The sequence below is a fragment of the Eurosta solidaginis genome, chromosome 1 (assembly GCF_040869045.1).
Source record: "Eurosta solidaginis isolate ZX-2024a chromosome 1, ASM4086904v1, whole genome shotgun sequence".
Classification (NCBI taxonomy): domain Eukaryota; kingdom Metazoa; phylum Arthropoda; class Insecta; order Diptera; family Tephritidae; genus Eurosta; species Eurosta solidaginis.
In genome coordinates, this window is record NC_090319.1 from 135,509,327 (window position 1) to 135,530,375 (window position 21,049).

At 38.4% G+C, this 21,049-nt stretch overlaps 1 protein-coding gene across 3 annotated transcripts in view; it reads left to right on the forward strand.

Annotated features, from left to right (window-relative positions):
• Window positions 1-21,049, forward strand: part of kkv (hyaluronan synthase-like protein kkv) — an 885,043-nt gene that overhangs the window by 200,565 nt on the left and 663,429 nt on the right. For all 3 annotated transcript variants that reach the window (XM_067759857.1, XM_067759855.1, XM_067759856.1), the window contains exon 5: window positions 395-665. In XM_067759857.1, the coding sequence (XP_067615958.1) occupies window positions 395-665 (271 nt within the window). The remainder of the gene's footprint in view (window positions 1-394; window positions 666-21,049) is intronic.

Sequence of the window (21,049 nt, forward strand, 5' to 3'; positions counted from 1 at the left end):
TGTTTTTTTTTTATATAAACACGTTCTTTATTATTTAATTGATGTTCAGTTCTCTAAAATAAATTTTTTCTAATAACTGAACAAATTTTCTTCTATGACAATAAATTAAATGAAATTTTTTTTTTAATCGTATAATTGTTAAAGTATAAAATTAAGAATATTAACAAATTATTGGTCAAAGAAAAATTAGCAAAACTCATTAAACTGAACCGTAAATGCTAGTTCCCAAGTACAGTAAAGGCTATGCTGATGTCGCGTATTCGGAATAAAGTAGCTATAGTGTATTGTAAAAATATACTACTCCTATTTGCAAATGCATTGATGCAGTATCATTTGCACAAAATCCTGAACTCCTCTTATATTCTTACTTATGTATTTTGTATATTTTATATAGGATCTATCAGAAATTGAAAAGGAGAAAGGCGACGAATATTATGAAACTATATCAGTGCACACCGATGGTTCAGCTATTCAAAATAAACCGACAATCAAATCTTCAGATCACATAACCAGAATCTATGCATGCGCTACTATGTGGCATGAAACGAAAGACGAAATGATGGAGTTTCTGAAAAGTATAATGCGCATGGATGAGGATCAATGTGCACGCCGCGTAGCTCAAAAATACCTGCGTATCGTTGATCCTGATTATTACGAGTTTGAAAGTTAGTTCCTTTTTTTTTACTATGACCAGTCACTATTATTTGCTTGGTCGTGACCTATTAATTTTCAATGCCAATATACATATGTATATTAAAAGCCTAGCAGTATATTTCGAACGATAGTTTAGACGATCATTTATCTCTATAAAACCATAGAGTCCCGAAAATCCCGAACCCGATTCCCGTGTCTCCCGAGCCATTTCGCCATTCCGAAATGCTAGGATCCTTCTGCTTCTTTAAATATCATTAATTGGTTTATTTTTTTTTTTTTTTATTTCAATTTCAAAGCACACAAAATCATATTTTCCTGGTAAAATAAGAAAACGTTCTGAGTGTCATAATATTCACTTTAACCTGGTCGATTTGTATGGACAAAATTCAACCGATATCGCGCCATCGATTTTTCGATAGGATTTGGGCTCAGGAAAAAAAGTTTCACTACGCATATCCATACAAATAATTTTCAAGCGAGCGAAAAAAAATGACGAAAGGGTAAATTTTTCGACAAAACACTGCTCAAAACCCAAAAAATATATTTTTTTAAACTATTGTAAAAACGTTGGCGATAACAGTTTTTGGAAAAAAAATATTTTTTGGGTTTTGGAGAGTGTTTTGGTCGAAAAATTTACCCTTCCGCCATTCTTTTTCGCAGGCTCGAAAATAATTTTTTTGGGCATGCGTAGTGGGACTTTTGCCTAAGCCCAAATCCTATCGAACAATCGATGGCGCGATATCTGTTAATAAATCGAAACGTTACTTCTTTTATACAAAATTTCTACATGCTAAAATACCTACTTACACTAATACTTACGAACTAAGTGTACTACATGCATATATATTGAGTTCCCTGTGAACTGCAATCTAAATAAATCGTGGGAATAATTTTTATGCAGGTAAAGGCTTGTGGCGAGCATTTGGTCAGCTTTAAATTGAAACATAATAAGCTTCAAGTTACTAGACGGCGCACGGCGTAGACTATCTTGGCGCGTAAGGAATATGTGTGTACAAATGAATGAATATGTATGTAAAAGTCAATGTATCTCATGGCATACTGAAACTAGTCAGAGTATATATTTGTACAAATGTGTGAATGTCAAGGTACGCTACACGACCCGCCTTTGAAAGAATGGTCAATGACCATTGGTCATATATAATTTTGATCATTAATTATACATGACCATTCAATTCACTATTAACATTTCACAATTAATTTTTGTATCTGTATATGCTTACGTTTTTTTTTTATTTATATGCTTACGTTATTACAGCAGTTTCTTGATTTTACGAACACCATCGTTGCAGAAATTGTTCGTAAAATCGATTTTTTCGTAAAATCGAGTACCATAATATTTCTCATATATTCTTGATTAAAATAGCTAAAATAACCAGAGTATACGTGTTTTTTAAAATTTGTTTTACTCAAATAACAAATGCAAAAAAAAAAAAAACACGAACAAAAAGAAAAAATTCATTTCAGAATGGTTATCACCGTATAACATACATACATATGTACATACATATTGCACATTTTAGCTTAGGTGTATGCTCAGAAAAGTTGTTCGAACAATATCATCTGCTTAATTCAGTAAGACAGTATTTAATGTTTAAAATGTTTATGTAAAAAATGTATTAATCATTGTTTGTTTGACAGGAATATTGAGGTAATTGCTTACTGCAGCTTTTTGAAGCTCCGTCAAAACAACCAAATTTGAAGCCTCAACATTGTTTGCTTGGCGGTTTTTAGTTATTATTTTTGTTTTCATTCATGCACATAACAGCTTTGTTTATCTCTGTTTTATGATACAAAACACAAAATTTGTTAGTTTTTCGTACAACCAAGTACTATCGATGCACGTTTGTTCGTACTATAAAGTACTCAATGTAAAAATTTTGAATGCTCGTAGGATAGAAATTTCGTAGAATCGAATGTTCGTAATATCAAGAAATTGCTGTATTTTGTTTATTTATTTGGCGTGTGCCAGTATTTTGTAACTTCATTTCAAAAAAGGGTTTTTTATTTGTTTATGTATTCTTTATGTTCTTTTTGGTTGGTTTGCATTTGTTTTTTTTTTGTTTGCGTTGTGAGTACTTATTGTAGGTTATGACTAAAGTTGAATGCTGCTATTTATTTAAGAGTGTGATATTGTAATTAAGTTAAACTAATTTACTATTTTTAAATTTATATCAGTTTAAGCCTATTTGTATGAACTATTAATTCTTTTTCTTTTGTGCTATCGCTACTTTCTATTTTATGAGGAATTAGTGTACAATTATTTTTCTTATCTGTACTTTCTATCTAGAGGGAATTAATGTAAAATGTATCTTTCCTATTTATATTTTCTACTCTACGGGGTTAAATTGAAAATATTTTCCTTAACGATATGTTCTATTTTATAGGGAGTAAATGTATGTAAAATAGGCGGCCACCGTGGTGTGATGGGTTCACACCCTGGGCAAAGCAACATCAAAATTTTAGAAATAAGGTTTTTGAATTAGAAGAAAATTTTTCTAAGCGGAGTCGCCCCTCGGCAGTGTTTGGCAAGCGCTCCGAGTGTATTTCTGCCAAGAAAAGCTCTCAGTGAAAACTTATCTGCCTTGAAGACGCCGTTCGGAGTCGGCATTAAACATGTAGGTCCCGTTCGGCCAATTTGTAGGGAAAATCAAGAGGAGCACGACGCAAATTGGAAGAGAAGCTCGGCCTTAGATCTCTTCGGAGGTTATCGCGCCTTATATTTATTTATTAAAAAAATGTAGGATTTTGTGAGCTCGAGGCCTTGCTTTGAATAAAACACGCATTTCCATGTAATCTTGAAAATGACTTCAGATCGAAGTCGAAATATCGACCAAATAAATATATTGTCACGGATATTAGCATCACTAAGCTATACCATCACTAAGGCGATGCTAAGGCCATGCTAAACGGTATTTACGTCAGTAATCAAATCATGTATACACATATATAAGGCAGCCGAGAGATGTCACACACAGATGCATTTACTTATACGCCTATGTGTGTGCGAGGGACTGTAAACTACAAACTCACATACATCTGCGAGACGCTGAAAAGTAGACATTTGTAAACAAGTAGAAACTATATGAGAACTATAAACACACGAAATAGTTGGTAAGTTCTGGAAATAGAAGAGCCTAGATGTATGCAGCGTAAACTATAAAAGCGGCGCAAGCGAGTAAGAAGTAATTCAGTTTGATTTGAGTTTCGATTAAGACGATATCTAGCGAGCAATAGCAGTATTATTTTGAAAGTCAGCTATCAGTTTGGTTATTAAGCCAGCTAATTGCAAAGTATAAGTGTTATTGTGAAGTACTTTAATAAAGGACATTTTTCCATTATTCAATATTGGAGTTATTTATTCAACTGTTTAGTGATACGAACATAGCAAAAAGGCAAATAAGAGGATTTGCAAGCAAATTCGTTACAATATGAATATTAACATAGTGTTTTATTCAAAGCAAGGCCTCGAGCTCACAAAATGCAACATTTTTTAAATAAACAAAACCATCAAATTTCAAAAATTATTAATTTTTTTTTTTTTTTTTCTATCGATATTTACTTCTTTAAGGCTTACATTGTTTGGTAAAATAATGTTTGCTATCAATGTTATTTTGCGGGGCCCCATATATATGTTATCTAGCGTGTGACCGACTAAACATAGGAGGTTTAGATTTCCTTACATTGACTATTTCTTTCAAAGAAAGCTTATGCATTGTTATTAAAATTAAAACGTATAGAATAAGATGATGGTTACAGTCATCATCGGTTGAAAAATGACATTGTTCTAAAAAGCGAGATTTCTGAGCGTATTATATACAGTAGATTGGGTAGATTCAGTTGCTGATAGAGCAAGAAGTAGTTGTATAGTAAGAAGCAGTTAAACCATTGGGTACAGTGGATGCAAACATTTTTCATATCTTTTCTTATACCATTTTTCATATTTTCCAGCAATATTTTTATCCGATCTTGTGTGTCATGCGATATTCTGGGTGGCGAAGCCAGAATCGTCATGATATTTATGAAGAATTTCTTTCTTTTATTTTTTCGTCTTTTGTCACATGCATAACTTCTGGGGTTGATGCAATTATTAGATCTTTGAGAACTTGGGTACCTATTCTATTTTTATTTTTATACTGAGCTGAGCAAAGCTCACCGAGTATATTAACTTTGTTCGCATAACGGTAATCCGTAACGGCATAAACTAATGGAGATAGATATAGATTTCTATATATCAAAATGATATGTGCGAAAAAATAAATTCATTTAGCCATGTCGGTACGTCCGTCCGCCCGTAAACACGATAACTTGCGTAAATTTTGAGATATCTTGATAAAATTTGGTATATAGGTGCCTGGGCACTCATATTAGATCGCCATTCAAAATGAACGAAATCGGACATTAACCACGCCCACTTTTTCGATATCGAAAATTTCGAAAAACTTAAAAGTGCGATAATTCATTACCAAAGACGGCTAAAGCGATGAAACTTGGTAGGTGGGTTGGCCTTATGATGCAGAATAGAAAATTAGTAAAATTTTGGAAAATGGGCGTGGCACCGCCCACTTTTAAAAGAAGGTATTTTCAAAGTATTGCAAGCTGTTATTTGGCAGTCGTCGAAGATATCATGATGAAATTTGGCAGGAACGTTACTCCTGTTACTATATGTGTGCTAAGTAAAAAATTAGCAAAATGGGATTACGAACACGCCCAGTATATATAAGTAAATTATGTCAACATTCAACTCTTGTAATGATATGGTACAACAAAATACAAAAATAAAGGAAAATTTCAAAATGGGCGTGGCACCGCCCTTTTTCATTTAATTTGTCTAGAATACTTTTAATGCCATAATTCGAACAAAAATTTACCAATCCTTGTGAAATTTTGTAGGGGCATAGATTTTATAACACTTACCATATTAAGTAGAAGAAAATGAAAAAGTTCTGCAGGGCGAAATCAAACGCCTTTGGAATCTTGGCAGGAATACTGTTCGTGGTATTACATATATAACTAAATCAGCGGTACCCGACAGAAGATGTTCTGGGTCACCCTGGTCCACATTTTGGTCGATATCTCGAAAACGTCTTCACATATACAACTAAGCGCCACTCCCATTTAAAACCCTCATTAATACCTTTAATTTGATACCCATATAGTACAAACACATTCTAGAGTCACCCTGGTCCACCCTTATGGTGATGTCTCAAAAAGGCGTCCACGTAAGGCCCACTACGTTTTAAATAATCATTAACACCTTTCATTTGATACCCATATCGTACAAACACATTCTAGAGTCACCCCTGGTCCACCTTTATGGCGATATCTCGAAAAGGCATCCACCTATAGCACTAAGGCCCACTCCCTTTTAAAATACTCGTTAACACCTTTCATTTGATACCCATATCGTACAAACACATTCTATAGTCACCACTGGTCCACCTTTATGGCGATATATCGAAAAGGCGTCCACCTATAGCACTAAGGCTCACCCCTTTTAAAATACTCATTAACACCTTTCATTTTATACCCATATCGTACAAACACATCCTAGTGTACCCTCTGGTCCACCTTTATGGCGATATCTCGAAAAGGCGTCCACCTATAGCACTAAGGCCCACTCCCTTTTAAAATACTCATTAACACCTTTAATTTGATAGCCATATCGTACAAACGCATTCTAGTGTCACCTCTGGTCCACCTTTATGGCGATACCTCGAAAAGGCGCCCACCTATAGAACTAAGGCCCACTCCATTTTAAAATACTCTTTACCCTCCTTCCATTTGAAACCCATGTCATACAAACACATTCCAGGGTTTTACCCTAGGTTAATTTTTCTAAATGGTGATTTTCCCTATATTTTGTCTCCAAACCTCTCAGCTGAGTATGTAATGTTCGGTTACTCCCGAACTTAGCCTTCCTTACATGTTATTTTTAAATTTGCTTACTAGAGTATTCATTATTCTTGACCAATTTGTCTCCTAAGGGACAACTTTCCTTTTCTCTTACAGGTCCTAGATTGCTGGCATTTGTACAGCACGTGTACCGCCAGGTTCAAATTTTCCTAAGTCAATCTCTTCCTCAACAATCAGGTTGCTTGTATTTATTATGCTAAAAATTGTCTATCCTTTTGGATGAAAACGAGCGCGACATGTCCAATTGCAAATTTATTTATTTATTAAGTGCTTTATCTATAATAAGGTTCCCTTTGTGACTCTTTATTTTCTCCATTCCTGCTGGTAATATCGTTATTGGCTGGTTAATGTGTGCTTGCACTTTCTTTTCTTGCTATGTACTTTTTGAGGTATTAATCGTGATATTACTATCGAATTGTATCTGCTCCTGTACTTATCAAGAGAGAAATATTTTGTACATATGTAGCTAGTTTGCTAAAGATTGAGTACATGCACTTTTCTTTTCTTTAAAATTATAAATTTTCTTGGTTTGCCATTGAACTTAGACAGCGCTGATGAAGCTGTCTCTACTGTTGATTGAGGCATTTTGAAGGATATTGATTGGAAATGGGTAGTACGGTAATAAGGTTTTTGTTAAAATGATGTTTTAAACACGCTCTTGAATGCTTTTTAGATGTCTAAATTTAATTTTGATATAATTTGTGAGCATCATAGCTATTGCAATGATTAATAGTATGAATGCGAAAAATAAAACGGCTAACCAAACATCGCACAGTGGCGCCTTTTGAGTTTTTTCTTTGCAACAATCATAACTTTTGAACCAATGAAGATATTTTAAAAATTTTAAATGCAAATGAAAGCCAATTACTTGAAGTTTTATTTTGGGAAAGCTCAGAATGTCACAGATACAGGGTGCTTCAAAAAAATTCGTTTAATTCGAAAATTTTTGGAAAAAAAATGTTTAAAAAAAAAAATAAAAAAAAAATAAAATGAGATTTGTCTTATAATGACGTATTTAAGCATTAAATAAGATAAACTAATGATTTTGATAAGATAGCGTGGCACTGCCCACTTATGATAAAAAGTTTTATCTAAGTAGTCACGTAATCAATAACTACCAAAATCGATAGACGTATTGTTTCTCTTAAATGGCAATACTCTTATAAAACTCAAATGTCCGTTTTTGGTTCCACAATAACAAGGTGCTTCAAAATTCATCGAAACATTTTTTTTTTTTTTTTTTAATTTAAAAGCCAAATATGTATTTTATTAATAACTAAAAGTTATTGAAAGTGGTTCAATGAAATATTATTTGAGCTAAAGATTAAACAGCCAACGAATTTTGGAAAAGGGGAGTGGCACTGCCCACATATGCTAAAAAGTTTGATCTTAGTAACCGCTTTACAAATTTGTGCCAAACTCGATAGACGTATTGATTTCTATAAAAATTTAATACTCGTTTGAAGGCGAACTGCCTAAGCTTTAAAATAAATTTGATAAACTTTAGAGAAATGCAATAACGAAAAGTATATATTTATAAATTACTAAATTAATTAATTCTTTTATTTGAAATAAAAAATTAACTTGTACATAGATATTTTATTTTTCAATAAAGTAACAAAATTGATTAGTAAATCTCTTTTTCATTGTTGTGATAAGAAGTGAGAAACTTATTTTATCTTAACATAGTCATCGTCACTGGAACCATTTCTGAGCTATACGCATCTGTAAGATCTTTTTGTGTTCTTACATACCTCATAGATGATATGACTGTATCAGAAGAGATAGCTAACATGTTGAAAAGTTCTTTGTTTTGTCTAACTCGTGATACTTTGCAGGTGTTCATACATCTATATCTTTTTTAGTCCTTTTTCTTAGATTCTTGAGCTTCTTCAGACAATTCTCCTAATGTTAAGCACTGGTACTCTATTAAATCTTTTCCATGTGCTAAAATTTTATGTACCGTTGGTGTAAGTTTCTTCTCAGGATACTTTTGATGCAGCAACTCTGTAGTTTAAGATGCATATTCTCCAAATTTGGGTCCACCAACTTGTTCATGCCAGTTTAAATATTTAAAATTACTCACAATCTTTTCACAATATCTCTATCAACTCCTTTTATGTGAGCAGTCACTTCATCGTTTTCAAAAAATCTTCTTGATGAGTTACCATCATTTGCATTTCCGTATCCATACTTTTCACAGTCAACTCTAAGGCCAATCTCTTTATAGAATGCATCCTGAATTATTTTTTTTCTCCTGTTTTGTTTCTCCTTACATGTTGTATTGTCGTCGAAAACTTCTCCTTGTTTTGGTAGTGTATAAGCCAGCTTCAAAACAAATTCCATACATCTTATCCTAGCATGCAAAGGAGATATTCCATGCTCATAATTTTGTTCGTCAGTTATTGAATCATCAAGATTTTCAAAGTCCTTTTGGCTCTTACAAATTGGATATTTCATTGTAGATGTCGTATTTGTTATTAAGTTCAAAACTTTTCCATCGACCATTGTTAGAAGAAAAGCATGCTTTATTTTAATGACATTCCCCTCTTCAATTTCAATTATTGTTGGTTCTAATTTGGCCACCGTGGTGTGATGGTAGCGTGCTCCGCCTATCACACCGTATGCCCTGGGTTCAACTCCCGGGCAGATCAACATCAAAATTTTAGAAATAAGATTTTTCAATTAGAAGAAAATTTTTCTAAGCGGGGTCGCCCCTCGGCAGTGTTTGGCAAGCACTCCGGGTGTATTTCTGCCATGAAAAGCTCTCAGTGAAAACTCATCCGCTTTGCAGATGCCGTTCGGAGTCGGCATAAAACATGTAGGTCCCGTCCGGCCAATTTGTAGGGAAAATCAAGAGGAGCACGACGCAAATTGGAAGAGAAGCTCGGCCTTAGATCTCTTCGGAGGTTATCGCGCCTTACATTTATTTTTTTTTAATTTGGCAATTTGATTTTTTATATCACTCACTGTAGCTTTTATGAGTTACGAAGACTCCTTCTCGTATTTAAATAATGTCGGGCGGCACAATATAGTTGATGATGGACGTGGATTTTTCCAATATTCTGAAGCTTCATCTTTTAGTCGTAATGGAACAATAAAAGCCATAAACATATTACTATCTGTAATTGTTTCATCGTCTACATTTATTCCTTTTTTAAATGCGCTTTGTGCTGATGATCCATCACAGCCCCACTTAGTTATCAATGCTAGCTCCTTTGGCAGTGATTTTAACTTTCCTTCAGTAAAACTTTGAAGGAGTCGTGTAGAAGTATGATCCATTAAGTTTTGTAGCTCAATTTCAGCTGATACTTCGGTAATTTTGGGACTTAGAGGAACTGCTTCTTTCTTGGCTTGAGTAATTTTTTTGTATCCACGTAAAATATCGGCATTACGTTGCAATAATAACTTACGCAATATAATATATTTTTTCTTCGTTAAGCCCAGATTTATAAACAGCGCCAAAGCTTCTTCGGGAGTGTATTTCCTAGGTAGCGCATTTGGTGGTGTGGGAATGCTGTTTTTGATCCTCATCAGTCACACTGGATTTGCTACCGCAACTGCTTTTGTTATATGAGACTTCACGTTTTCTTCGTCTTTTTTATATTTAATAGACAGTACTTCTGAAAGATGAGTCGTGGCCATAGCTTTTGTGTAGGTAGAACACTCTTCTATGAGTTTTGTTGGTCTCCCTCTAGTTGGATTGGTTGACGTGCTAGGCGTTTCTTCGTCCAAAAAATTTTGTCAGCTAGCCACTTTTCATGCTTACTTAGAAATTTTGAATTGTTACGATAGACGTCCTTCCATTTTCTTTCTATCATATTGTATTGTAAAAAAAATTTTTCTTCCAGGCCTTCCTTTTCTTTAATGCTTGTTTCACGCGCTAATTCTCTCATAATAGCCTCAACGAAGTCCCGTCTTGACTTTGTAGATTTAAACACCGCAAATAGTTTCGAGTTTTCTAGATACATATTAGAATTGGCTTCGAGTGTATCTGACTAAATATTAAACTGTGAACTATATTTAAAAATACTATTCACTTTATTTAAGAAAACAGAATACTTAGTTCCTTAATCTCCAAAAGACGAATGATAATGTTCATTGTATGAGCGATAGCTTTATATACTTACTCAAATTATTCAAATGAATTTCAGGTATACAATTTGTAACAAAAAAATGTTTGTTGTTGACAAGTTCCAATAACAAAAACGACCTTACGGCCATACTGAATTATATATACCTGCTCAGGCGCGTATTTATGCCCAAGGTTGTTTAACTTTATTTGATGTAAAAAGCGAAGTTGCAGCCGGGCGCAGGTAGACTTTATGAATTTAGGTAACTGAATATTTCACAAATAACTACTGTTAATTTGACGGAGCACTTATTTTAACATTTTTTTTCCATCAAAGTTTTAAAAAGGGCCTAAAAATAGGCATTTCGAAAAACAGCTATATCCGCCAACTTTTAACACAAAAAAAAAAATTTTTTTTTTGTTTCAATCCTAAATTAAATTATCTTTAATTGCTATACAAGAAAACGACAACCGGCCGCCTTATTTACTCACAAACCCATTTTAAGTACAACGAAAAAGAAGAAAAATTTCAAATTTTTCCCAATGTTGAAAATTGGTCAAATTTGAGCGGCTCTACCTGGTAAACTATAACTTTTTGTGAAAAAAGAGTTGTATATTCTTGATCTCCATTAGAAACATGTATTAGATTTAGCGAACGCTTTCATGATTTTTTTGATTTTTGCCATGATTAACGGCAGAGGCGCCACTGTGCATCGGGGATATTTTGAATGTTGTTGGTTTCTTCTTCAACTGGTGGTTCATATTTAACTAATCTGTTCTCTGCTACTTTATTTTCAGTATTTCCTGAAGTTTCTTTTCCTATTTCATAACCAGCTATGGCTATCATAATGCCATTTGCCAGCTTTTTCCACCAAGAAATTGTGAAAAGAAACAAGCAAGGAAGGCTAAGTTCGGGTGTAACCGAACATTACATACTCAGCTGAGAGATTTGGAGACAAAATAAGGGAAAATCACCATTTAGCAAAATGAACCCTGCAATGTGTTTGTATGACATGGGTTTCAAATGGAAGGTATTAAAGAGTATTTTAAAAGGGAGTGGGTCATAGTTCTATAGGTGGACACCATTTCGGAATATTGCCATAAAGGTGGACCAGAGGTCACTCTAGAATGTGTTTGTACGACATGGGTATCAAATGAAAGGTGTTAATGAGTATTTTAAAAGGGAGTGGGCCTTAGTTCTTAGGTGGACGCCTTTTCGAGATATCGCCATAAAGGTGGACCAGTGGTGACTCTAGAATGTGTTTGTACGATATGGGTATCAAATTAAAGATTTTAATGAGGGTTTTAAAAGGGAATGGCCCTTAGTTGTGTATGTGAAGGCGTTTTCGAGATATCGAGGAAAATGTGGACCAGGGTGACCCAGACACTCATCTATCGGGTACCGCCAATTTATTTATATATGTAATACCACGAATAGTATTCCGGCCAAGATTCCAGGGGCTTTTGATTTCGCCCTGCAGAACTTTTTCATTTCTTCTACTTAATATGGTAAGTGTCACACCCATTTTACAAAGTTTTTTCTAAAGTTATGTTTTGCGTCAATAAACCAATCTAATTACCATGTTTCATCTCTTTTTTTATATTTGGTAATAGAGTTGTGGCATTTTTTCATTTTTCGAAATTTTCGATATCGGAAAAGTGGGCGTGGTCATATTCGGATTTTGGCCATTTTTTATACCAAGATAAAGTGAGTTCAGATAAATACGTGAACCAAATTTAGTAAAGATATATGTATCTATTTTTGCACAAGTTATTGTATTAACGGCCGAGCGGAAGGAAAGAAGGTCGACTGTGTATAAAAACTGGGCGTGGCTTCAACCGATTTCGCCCATTTTCACAGAAACCAATTATCGTCATATAATCTAATATCTAATCTAATCTAATATATATTATAAATGGCAAAGTTTGGATGTGAAGATGTTTGGATGTTTGGATGTTTGGATGTTTGTCCAGACGTTTGTCTTTGTGACTCAATCACGCAAGAACGGCTGGACCGATTTGGATGAAATTTTGCACACATATAACCAATAGTCTAGAAGGATCTACTAGCTATATATTTTTCAAAAGGGGCGTGGTCTCCGCCCCCTAGGAACAGTTATAATTTAACTATTATATTTTTTCGTCTTTGCGACTGAATCACGCCAGAATGGCTACACGGATTTTGATGAAATTTGGGACAGAGATAATAGGCTACTGGCGAAATTTTTTTCGAACATGGAAAGGGGGTTCCACGACCCCTTCGAATAATTATTTTTTTAACAATTTCTACACATTATAACTTTACGTATACTGACCTTCACCAATATTACAAACTCAATGGGTGAAATAAGTCGAGGGCTTACAAAGCGAGCAGTGATACACCCCCCCCCCCCTCCTTTCCCCTCTCGTGCAAAATCTATAAATTGTTATAACTCAATATAAATTTTGTCCTAAAATCAATAATTTTTGGTATCTGGCTCATACAGATCGAGATCTAAACATTTTTGGAAAAACGATCAGTGGTATTCTCCTCCTCCCGCCATCCGCCCTCCTTCAATTGTTTTTATTAGCCCGCTTTTATTAGCTTTACCTGTATGTTTCTTTGTAACTCTTCATTCGCTCCAACGCGCCTGTTGCCTTATTAACATGGTTTTATAATTATCTTCACCCTATTTGTAATCCCGTTTGGGTCATATCGAGACCCTTCCGGGATCATTTCTGGATGGTTTTCGGGATCCGTCCGCGATCCCGCCGGGGTAATTTCTGGACTTTTTCGGGACTATTCCGGGATTATTTTGGGACCCTTCCGGGATCATTTGTGTATAGTTTTCGGGATCCGTCCGGGATTCCGTCGGGATTATTTTGGGACATTTTCGGGACTATTCCGGGATCATTTCGGGACTATTTCGCGATCATTTCGGGACTATTTCGCGATCATTTGGGGTACCTCCCGGCATCATTTCTAGATGGTTTTCGGGATCCGTCCGGGATCCCGTCGGGGTCATTTCGGTACTATTTCGGTATCATTTGAGGTACCTTCCGGCACCATTTCTAGATGGTTTTAGGGTTCCGTCCGGGATCCCGTCAAGGTCATTTCGGGACTATTTCGGGATACCTTCCGGCATCATTTCTGGATAGTTTTCGGGATCCGTCCGGGATCCCGACGGGGTAAATTCAGGACTTTTTCTCGACTAATACGGGATGATTTGGGGACCCTTTCGGCATCATTTCTGGATGGTTTTCGGGATTCGTACGGGATCCTGCCAGGGTCATTTCGGGACTATTTCGGGATCATTTGGGGTACCTTCCGGCATCATTTCTATATGGTTTTGAGGATCCATCCGGGATCCCGACGGGGTCAATTCAGGACTTTTTCTCGACTAATACGGGATGATTTGGGGACCCTTTCGGCATCATTTCTGGATGGTTTTCGGAATCCGTCTGGGATCCCGTCTGGGTCTTTTCATGACTTTTCGGGACTAATACGGGATCATTTTGGGACCCTTCCGGAATCATTTCTGTACGGTTTTCACGATCCGTCGTGGATCCCCTAAGGACCCTTCCTGGATATTTCCTGGATGGTTTTTGAGAACCGTCCGGGAGCCCGTCAGGGTCATTTCGGAACTTTTTCGGGATCATTTTGGTACCCTTCAGGCATCATTTCATTGTGGTTCTCTGGATAAGTCTAGAATCGTGTCGTTGTCATTTCGGGTTTTTGGGACTATTCCGGGAACTTTTGGAGACCCTTTCGTGGCATTTCTAGATGGTTTTCGGGATCTGTCCGCGATAGCGTCGTGGTCATTTCGTGGATTTTTCTGGATAATTTCGGGATAATTTGGGGATCCTATCAGGTTATCAGCTCATTTAGTTCTTTTTTTACTCAATTACAAAAATAAAATGTATTAGACAGAAACATCTTTTTAAACAGATAACTTGATAAGCAGGCTAACGTGAATATCCCATATATTTAATTTTCTACTTGCGGACGGGGCCGCGGGTAAAGGCTATATATTATAAATGGCAAAGTTTGGATGTTTGTCCAGACGTTTGTCTTTGTGACTCAATCACGCAAGAACGGCTGGACGGATTTGGATGAAATTTGGCACACATATAGCCAATAGTCTAGAAGGATCTACTAGCTATATATTTTTCAAAAGGGGGGTGGTCCCCGCCCCCTACGAACAGTTATAATTTAATTATTATATTTTTTAGTCTTTGCGACTGAATCACGCCAGAACGGCTACACGGATTTTGATGAAATTTTGGACACAAACAGTAGTCTACTAGCGACATTTTTTTCGAACATGGAAAGAGGGGTGGGGGTCCCACGACCCCTTCGAGCAATTACTTTTTAATAATTTTTACACATAATAACTTTACGTATACTGGCCTTCACCAATACAACAGACTCAATGGGTCAAATAAGTCGAGGGCTTACAAAGTGAGCAGTGACACCCTCCCCCCTTCCCTTTCTACCACTCTGGTGTAAAATCTATAAATCGATATAACTCAATATAAATTTTCTCCTAAATCAATAGTTTTTGGTATCTGGCACATACAGATCGAGATCTAAACAATTATGGAAAAACGAGCAGCGGTACTTCTCCTATCGCCATCCGCCCTCCATCAATTGTTTTTATTAGCACGCTTTTATTAGCTTTACCTGAATGTTTCTTTGTAACTCTTCATTCGCTCCAACGCGCCTGCTGCCTTCTTAAAAATGGTTCTACAATTAGCTTCGCCTTATTGGTAATCCCGTTGGGGTCATATCGAGACCCTTCCGGGATCATTTTTGGATAGTTTTCGGGATGCGTTCGGGATCCCGCCGGGGTCATTTCGGGGCTTTTTCGGTACTATTTCGGGATAATTTTGGGACCCTTCCGGGATCATTTATGTATAGTTTTCAGGATCCGTCCGGGATCCCGTCGGGGTTATTTTGGGATGTTTTCAGGACTATTCCGGGATCATTTCGGGACTTTTTCGCGAACATTTAGGGACCTTTCCGGCAACATTTCTGGATGGGTTTCGGGATCCGTTTGGCATCCAGTCGGGGTATTTTCGGGATAATTTGCGTACCTTTGAGAGATAAATTCTTGATGGTTTCCGGGATCATTACGGGACTTCTTCGGGGTCATTTTGGGTCCCTTCCGCCATTATTTATGGATGGTTTTCGGGATCCGTCCGTTCGCGACCTCTTCGTGATCATTTGGGGTCCTTTCCGGTATCATTTCTGGATGGTTTTAGGGATCCGTTGAGGATCATTTTGGGACTATTCGGGGATCATTTGAAGACCTTTCCGGCATCATTTCTGCATAGCTTCCGTGATTCGTCGGGGATCATTTCGGGACTATTAGTAGATCATTTGAAGACCTTTCCGGCATCATTTCTGCATAGTTCCCGGGATCCGCCGGGATCTCGACGGGGTTATTTCGGGACATTTCTGCATAGTTTCCGGGGTTTGTCCGAGATACCGTCGGGGTCATTTCGGGACTTTTTCTCGACTAATACGGGATCAATTGGGGACCCTTTCGGCATCATTTCTGGATGGATTTAGGTATCCGTCCGGGATCCCGTCAGGGTAATTTGGGGACAATTAGGGGATCATTTGAAGACCTTTCCGGCATCATTTCTGCATAGTTTCCGGGATCCGTCGGGGATCTCGACGGGGTCATTTCGGGAATATTTCGGGATCATTTCTGCATAGTTTCCGGGGTTCGTCCGAGATACCGTCGGGGTCATTTCGGGACCTTTTCTCGACTAATACGGGATCATTTGGGGTCCCTTCCAGCATCATTTCAGGATGGATTTCGGTATCCGTCGGGGATCCCGTCTTGGTCATTTCGGGACTTTTTCTCTACAAATACGGGATTATTTAGGGACCCTTTCGGCATCGTTACCGGATGGTTTTCGGGATCCGCGCGGGATCATTTCGGGACTCTTAGGGGATCATTTGGGGTCCTTTCCGATATCATTTCTGGATGGTTTTCGGGATCCGTGCGGGATCCCGTCGGGGTCATTTTGGGACTTTTTCGGGATCATTTGGGTTCCCTTCCGGCATCATTTCTGGATGGTTTTCGGGATTCGTCCGGGATCCCGTCGGGGTAATTTTGGGACTTTTTCGGGATCATTTGGGGTACCTACCGGCATCATTTCTGGATGGTTTTCGGGATCCGTCGGCATCCCATGAGGGTAATTTCGGGACTATTAGGGGATCATTTGAGGACCTTTCCGGCATCCTATCTGGATGGTTTTCGGTATCCGTCCGGGATCCCACCGGGGTCATTTCAGGACTTTCGGGATCATTTGGGGTACCTACCGGCATCATTTCTGGATGGTTTTCGGTATCCGTCCGGGATCCCGTCGGGGTCATTTCGGGACTTTTTCGGGATTTTTTGGGGTCCCTTCCGGCATCATTTCTGGATGGTTTTCGGTATTCGTACGGGATCCCGTCGGGGTCATTATGGGAACCCATAAGGGTAATTTCGGGACTATTTCTGAATCATTTTGGGACCCCTCCTGGTTAATTTCTGGATGATTTTCGGGATCTGTCCTGGAATTTTAGTATCATCTTGGGACCCTTCCGGGATCATTTTAGGTCTCTTCGTAACCGGTAGTTCAGCATACATGCCTTTTTAAATTATGAGCTTTTATGGGCGTGGATTTGCTGCTATTTATTCGTAAGTAAAATTCGGTATGTTTTATCTTCAATCTTATACAGCTTTTTCGTTCTATTTTTCAGTTTTTTAAATTAATCGTGTAACGAACTCTTATAAATATAATTACACTTTTTGTAATATTTTAACCAACTAAATACCCCAAAAAGCAACACTATTTTCATATAAAAAATTCTCTTTGGTTTTAGCTAATTGTAGTTTCACTCCTTTGTTTTATGAGTAGTAATTCTTTCACCCCTTTCATATCAGTTAATTTAATTTAAAAATAAAATGTATTTTTTCGAAAAAACTGTATTATACTATTCATGAAAGCGTGCCTTTCAGCTTATCTTCTCATTTAGTTCTATTTTTTTACTAAATTACAAAAATAAAATAAATTAGACAAAAATAATTTTTAAACTGATAACTTGATAAGCAGGCTAACGTGAATAGCACATATATTTTATTTTCTCCTTGCGGACGGGGCCGCGGGTAAAGGCTAGTATATATTATAAATGGCAAAGTTTGGATGTGAAGATGTTTGGATGTTTGGATGTTTGTCCAGACGTTTGTCTTTGTGACTCAATCACGCAAGAACGGCTGGACCGATTTGGATGAAATTTTGCACACATATAACCAATAGTCTAGAAGGATCTACTAGCTATATATTTTTCAAAAGGGGCGTGGTCTCCGCCCCCTAGGAACAGTTATGATTTAACTATTATATTTTTTCGTCTTTGCGACTGAATCACGCCAGAATGGCTACACGGATTTTGATGAAATTTGGGACAGAGATAATAGGCTACTGGCGAAATTTTTTTCGAACATGGAAAGGGGGTTCCACGACCCCTTCGAATAATTACTTTTTTAACAATTTTTACACATTATAACTTTACGTATACTGACCTTCACCAATATTACAAACTCAATGGGTGAAATAAGTCGAGGGCTTACAAAGCGAGCAGTGATACACCCCCCCCCCCCTCCTTTCCCCTCTCGTGCAAAATCTATAAATTGTTATAACTCAATATAAATTTTGTCCTAAAATCAATAATTTTTGGTATCTGGCTCATACAGATCGAGATCTAAACATTTTTGGAAAAACGATCAGTGGTACTCTCCTCCTCCCGCCATCCGCCCTCCTTCAATTGTTTTTATTAGCCCGCTTTTATTAGCTTTACCTGTATGTTTCTTTGTAACTCTTCATTCGCTCCAACGCGCCTGTTGCCTTATTAACATGGTTTTATAATTATCTTCACCCTATTTGTAATCCCGTTTGGGTCATATCGAGACCCTTCCGGGATCATTTCTGGATGGTTTTCGGGATCCGTCCGCGATCCCGCCGGGGTCATTTCTGGACTTTTTCGGGACTATTCCGGGATTATTTTGGGACCCTTCCGGGATCATTTGTGTATAGTTTTCGGGATCCGTCCGGGATTCCGTCGGGATTATTTTGGGACATTTTCGGGACTATTCCGGGATCATTTCGGGACTATTTCGCGATCATTTGGGGTACCTCCCGGCATCATTTCTAGATGGTTTTCGGGATCCGTCCGGGATCCCGTCGGGGTCATTTCGGTACTATTTCGGTATCATTTGAGGTACCTTCCGGCACCATTTCTAGATGGTTTTAGGGTTCCGTCCGGGATCCCGTCAGGGTCATTTCGGGACTATTTCGGGATACCTTCCGGCATCATTTCTGGATAGTTTTCGGGATCCGTCCGGGTTCCCGACGGGGTAAATTCAGGACTTTTTCTCGACTAATACGGGATGATTTGGGGACCCTTTCGGCATCATTTCTGGATGGTTTTCGGGATTCGTACGGGATCCTGCCAGGGTCATTTCGGGACTATTTCGGGATCATTTGGGGTACCTTCCGGCATCATTTCTATATGGTTTTGAGGATCCATCCGGGATCCCGACGGGGTCAATTCAGGACTTTTTCTTGACTAATACGGGATGATTTGGGGACCCTTTCGGCATCATTTCTGGATGGTTTTCGGAATCCGTCTGGGATCCCGTCTGGGTCTTTTCATGACTTTTCGGGACTAATACGGGATCATTTTGGGACCCTTCCGGAATCATTTCTGTACGGTTTTCACGATCCGTCGTGGATCCCCTAAGGACCCTTCCTGGATATTTCCTGGATGGTTTTTGAGAACCGTCCGGGAGCCCGTCGGGGTCATTTCGGAACTTTTTCGGGATTTTTTGGGGTCCCTTCCGGCATCATTTCTGGATGGTTTTCGGTATTCGTACGGGATCCCGTCGGGGTCATTTTGGGACTTTTTCGAGATCATTTGGGGTCCTTTCCGGCATCATTTCTGGATGGTTTTCGGTATTCGTCCAGGATCCCGTCGAGGTCATTTTGGGACTTTTTCGGGATCATTTGGGATCCCTTCTGGCATCATTTCTGGATGGTTTTCGGGACACCATCGGGGTAATTTCAGGGCATCATTTCTGGATGGTTCTAGGGATCCGTCCGGGATCCCGACGGGGTCATTTCGGGACTTTTTCGGGATTTTTTGGGGTCCCTTCCGGCATCATTTCTGGATGGTTTTCGGTATTCGTACGGGATCCCGTCGGGGTCATTTTGGGACTTTTTCGAGATCATTTGGGGTCCTTTCCGGCATCATTTCTGGATGGTTTTCGGTATTCGTCCAGGATCCCGTCGGGGTCATTTTGGGACTTTTTCGGGATCATTTGGGATCCCTTCTGGCATCATTTCTGGATGGTTTTCGGGATCCCGTGAGGGTAATTTCGGGGCTATTAGGGGATCATTTGAGGACCTTTCCGGTATCCTATCTGGATCGTTTTCGGTATCCGTCCGGGATCCCGCCAGTATCATTTAAGGACTTTTTCGGGATCATTTGGGGTACCTACCGGCATCATTTTTGGTTGGTTTTCGGTATCCGTCCGGGATCCCTTCGTGTCATTTCGGGATTTTTTGGGGTCCCTTCCGGCATCATTTCTGGATGGTTTTCGGGACACCATCGGGGTAATTTCAGGGCATCATTTCTGGATGGTTCTAGGGATCCGTCCGGGATCCCGACGGGGTCATTTTGGGACTGTTTCGGGATCATTTTGGGGTACCTACCGGCATTATTTCTAGATGGTTTTCGGTATCCGTCCGGGATCCCTTCGGGTAATTTCGGGACTTTTTCAGGATTTTTTGGGGTCCCTTCCGGCATCATTTCTGGATGGTTTTCGGGACACCATCGGGGTAATTTCAGGGCATCATTTCTGGATGGTTCTAGGGATCCGTTCGGGATCCCGTAGGGGTCATTTCGGGGCTATTTCGGGATCATTTTGGGGTATTTTCCGACGTCATTTCAGTATGGTTTTCGGGATCCAACCGGGATCCCGTCGGGGCCATTTCGGGATCATTTGGTGTCACTTCCGGCATAATTTCTGGATGGTTTTCGGGATCCGTCAGGAATCCCGTCGGGGCCATTCCTGTACTTTTTCGGGACTAATACGGAATGATTTGGGGAACCTTTCGGTATCATTTCTGGATGGTTTTCGAGATCTGTATGGGAACCCATAAGGGTAATTTCGGGACTATTTCTGAATCATTTTGGGACCCCTCCTGGTTAATTTCTGGATGATTTTCGGGATCTGTCCTGGAATTTTAGTATCATCTTGGGACCCTTCCGGGATCATTTTAGGTCTCTTCGTAACCGGTAGTTCAGCATACATGCCTTTTTAAATTATGAGCTTTTATGGGCGTGGATTTGCT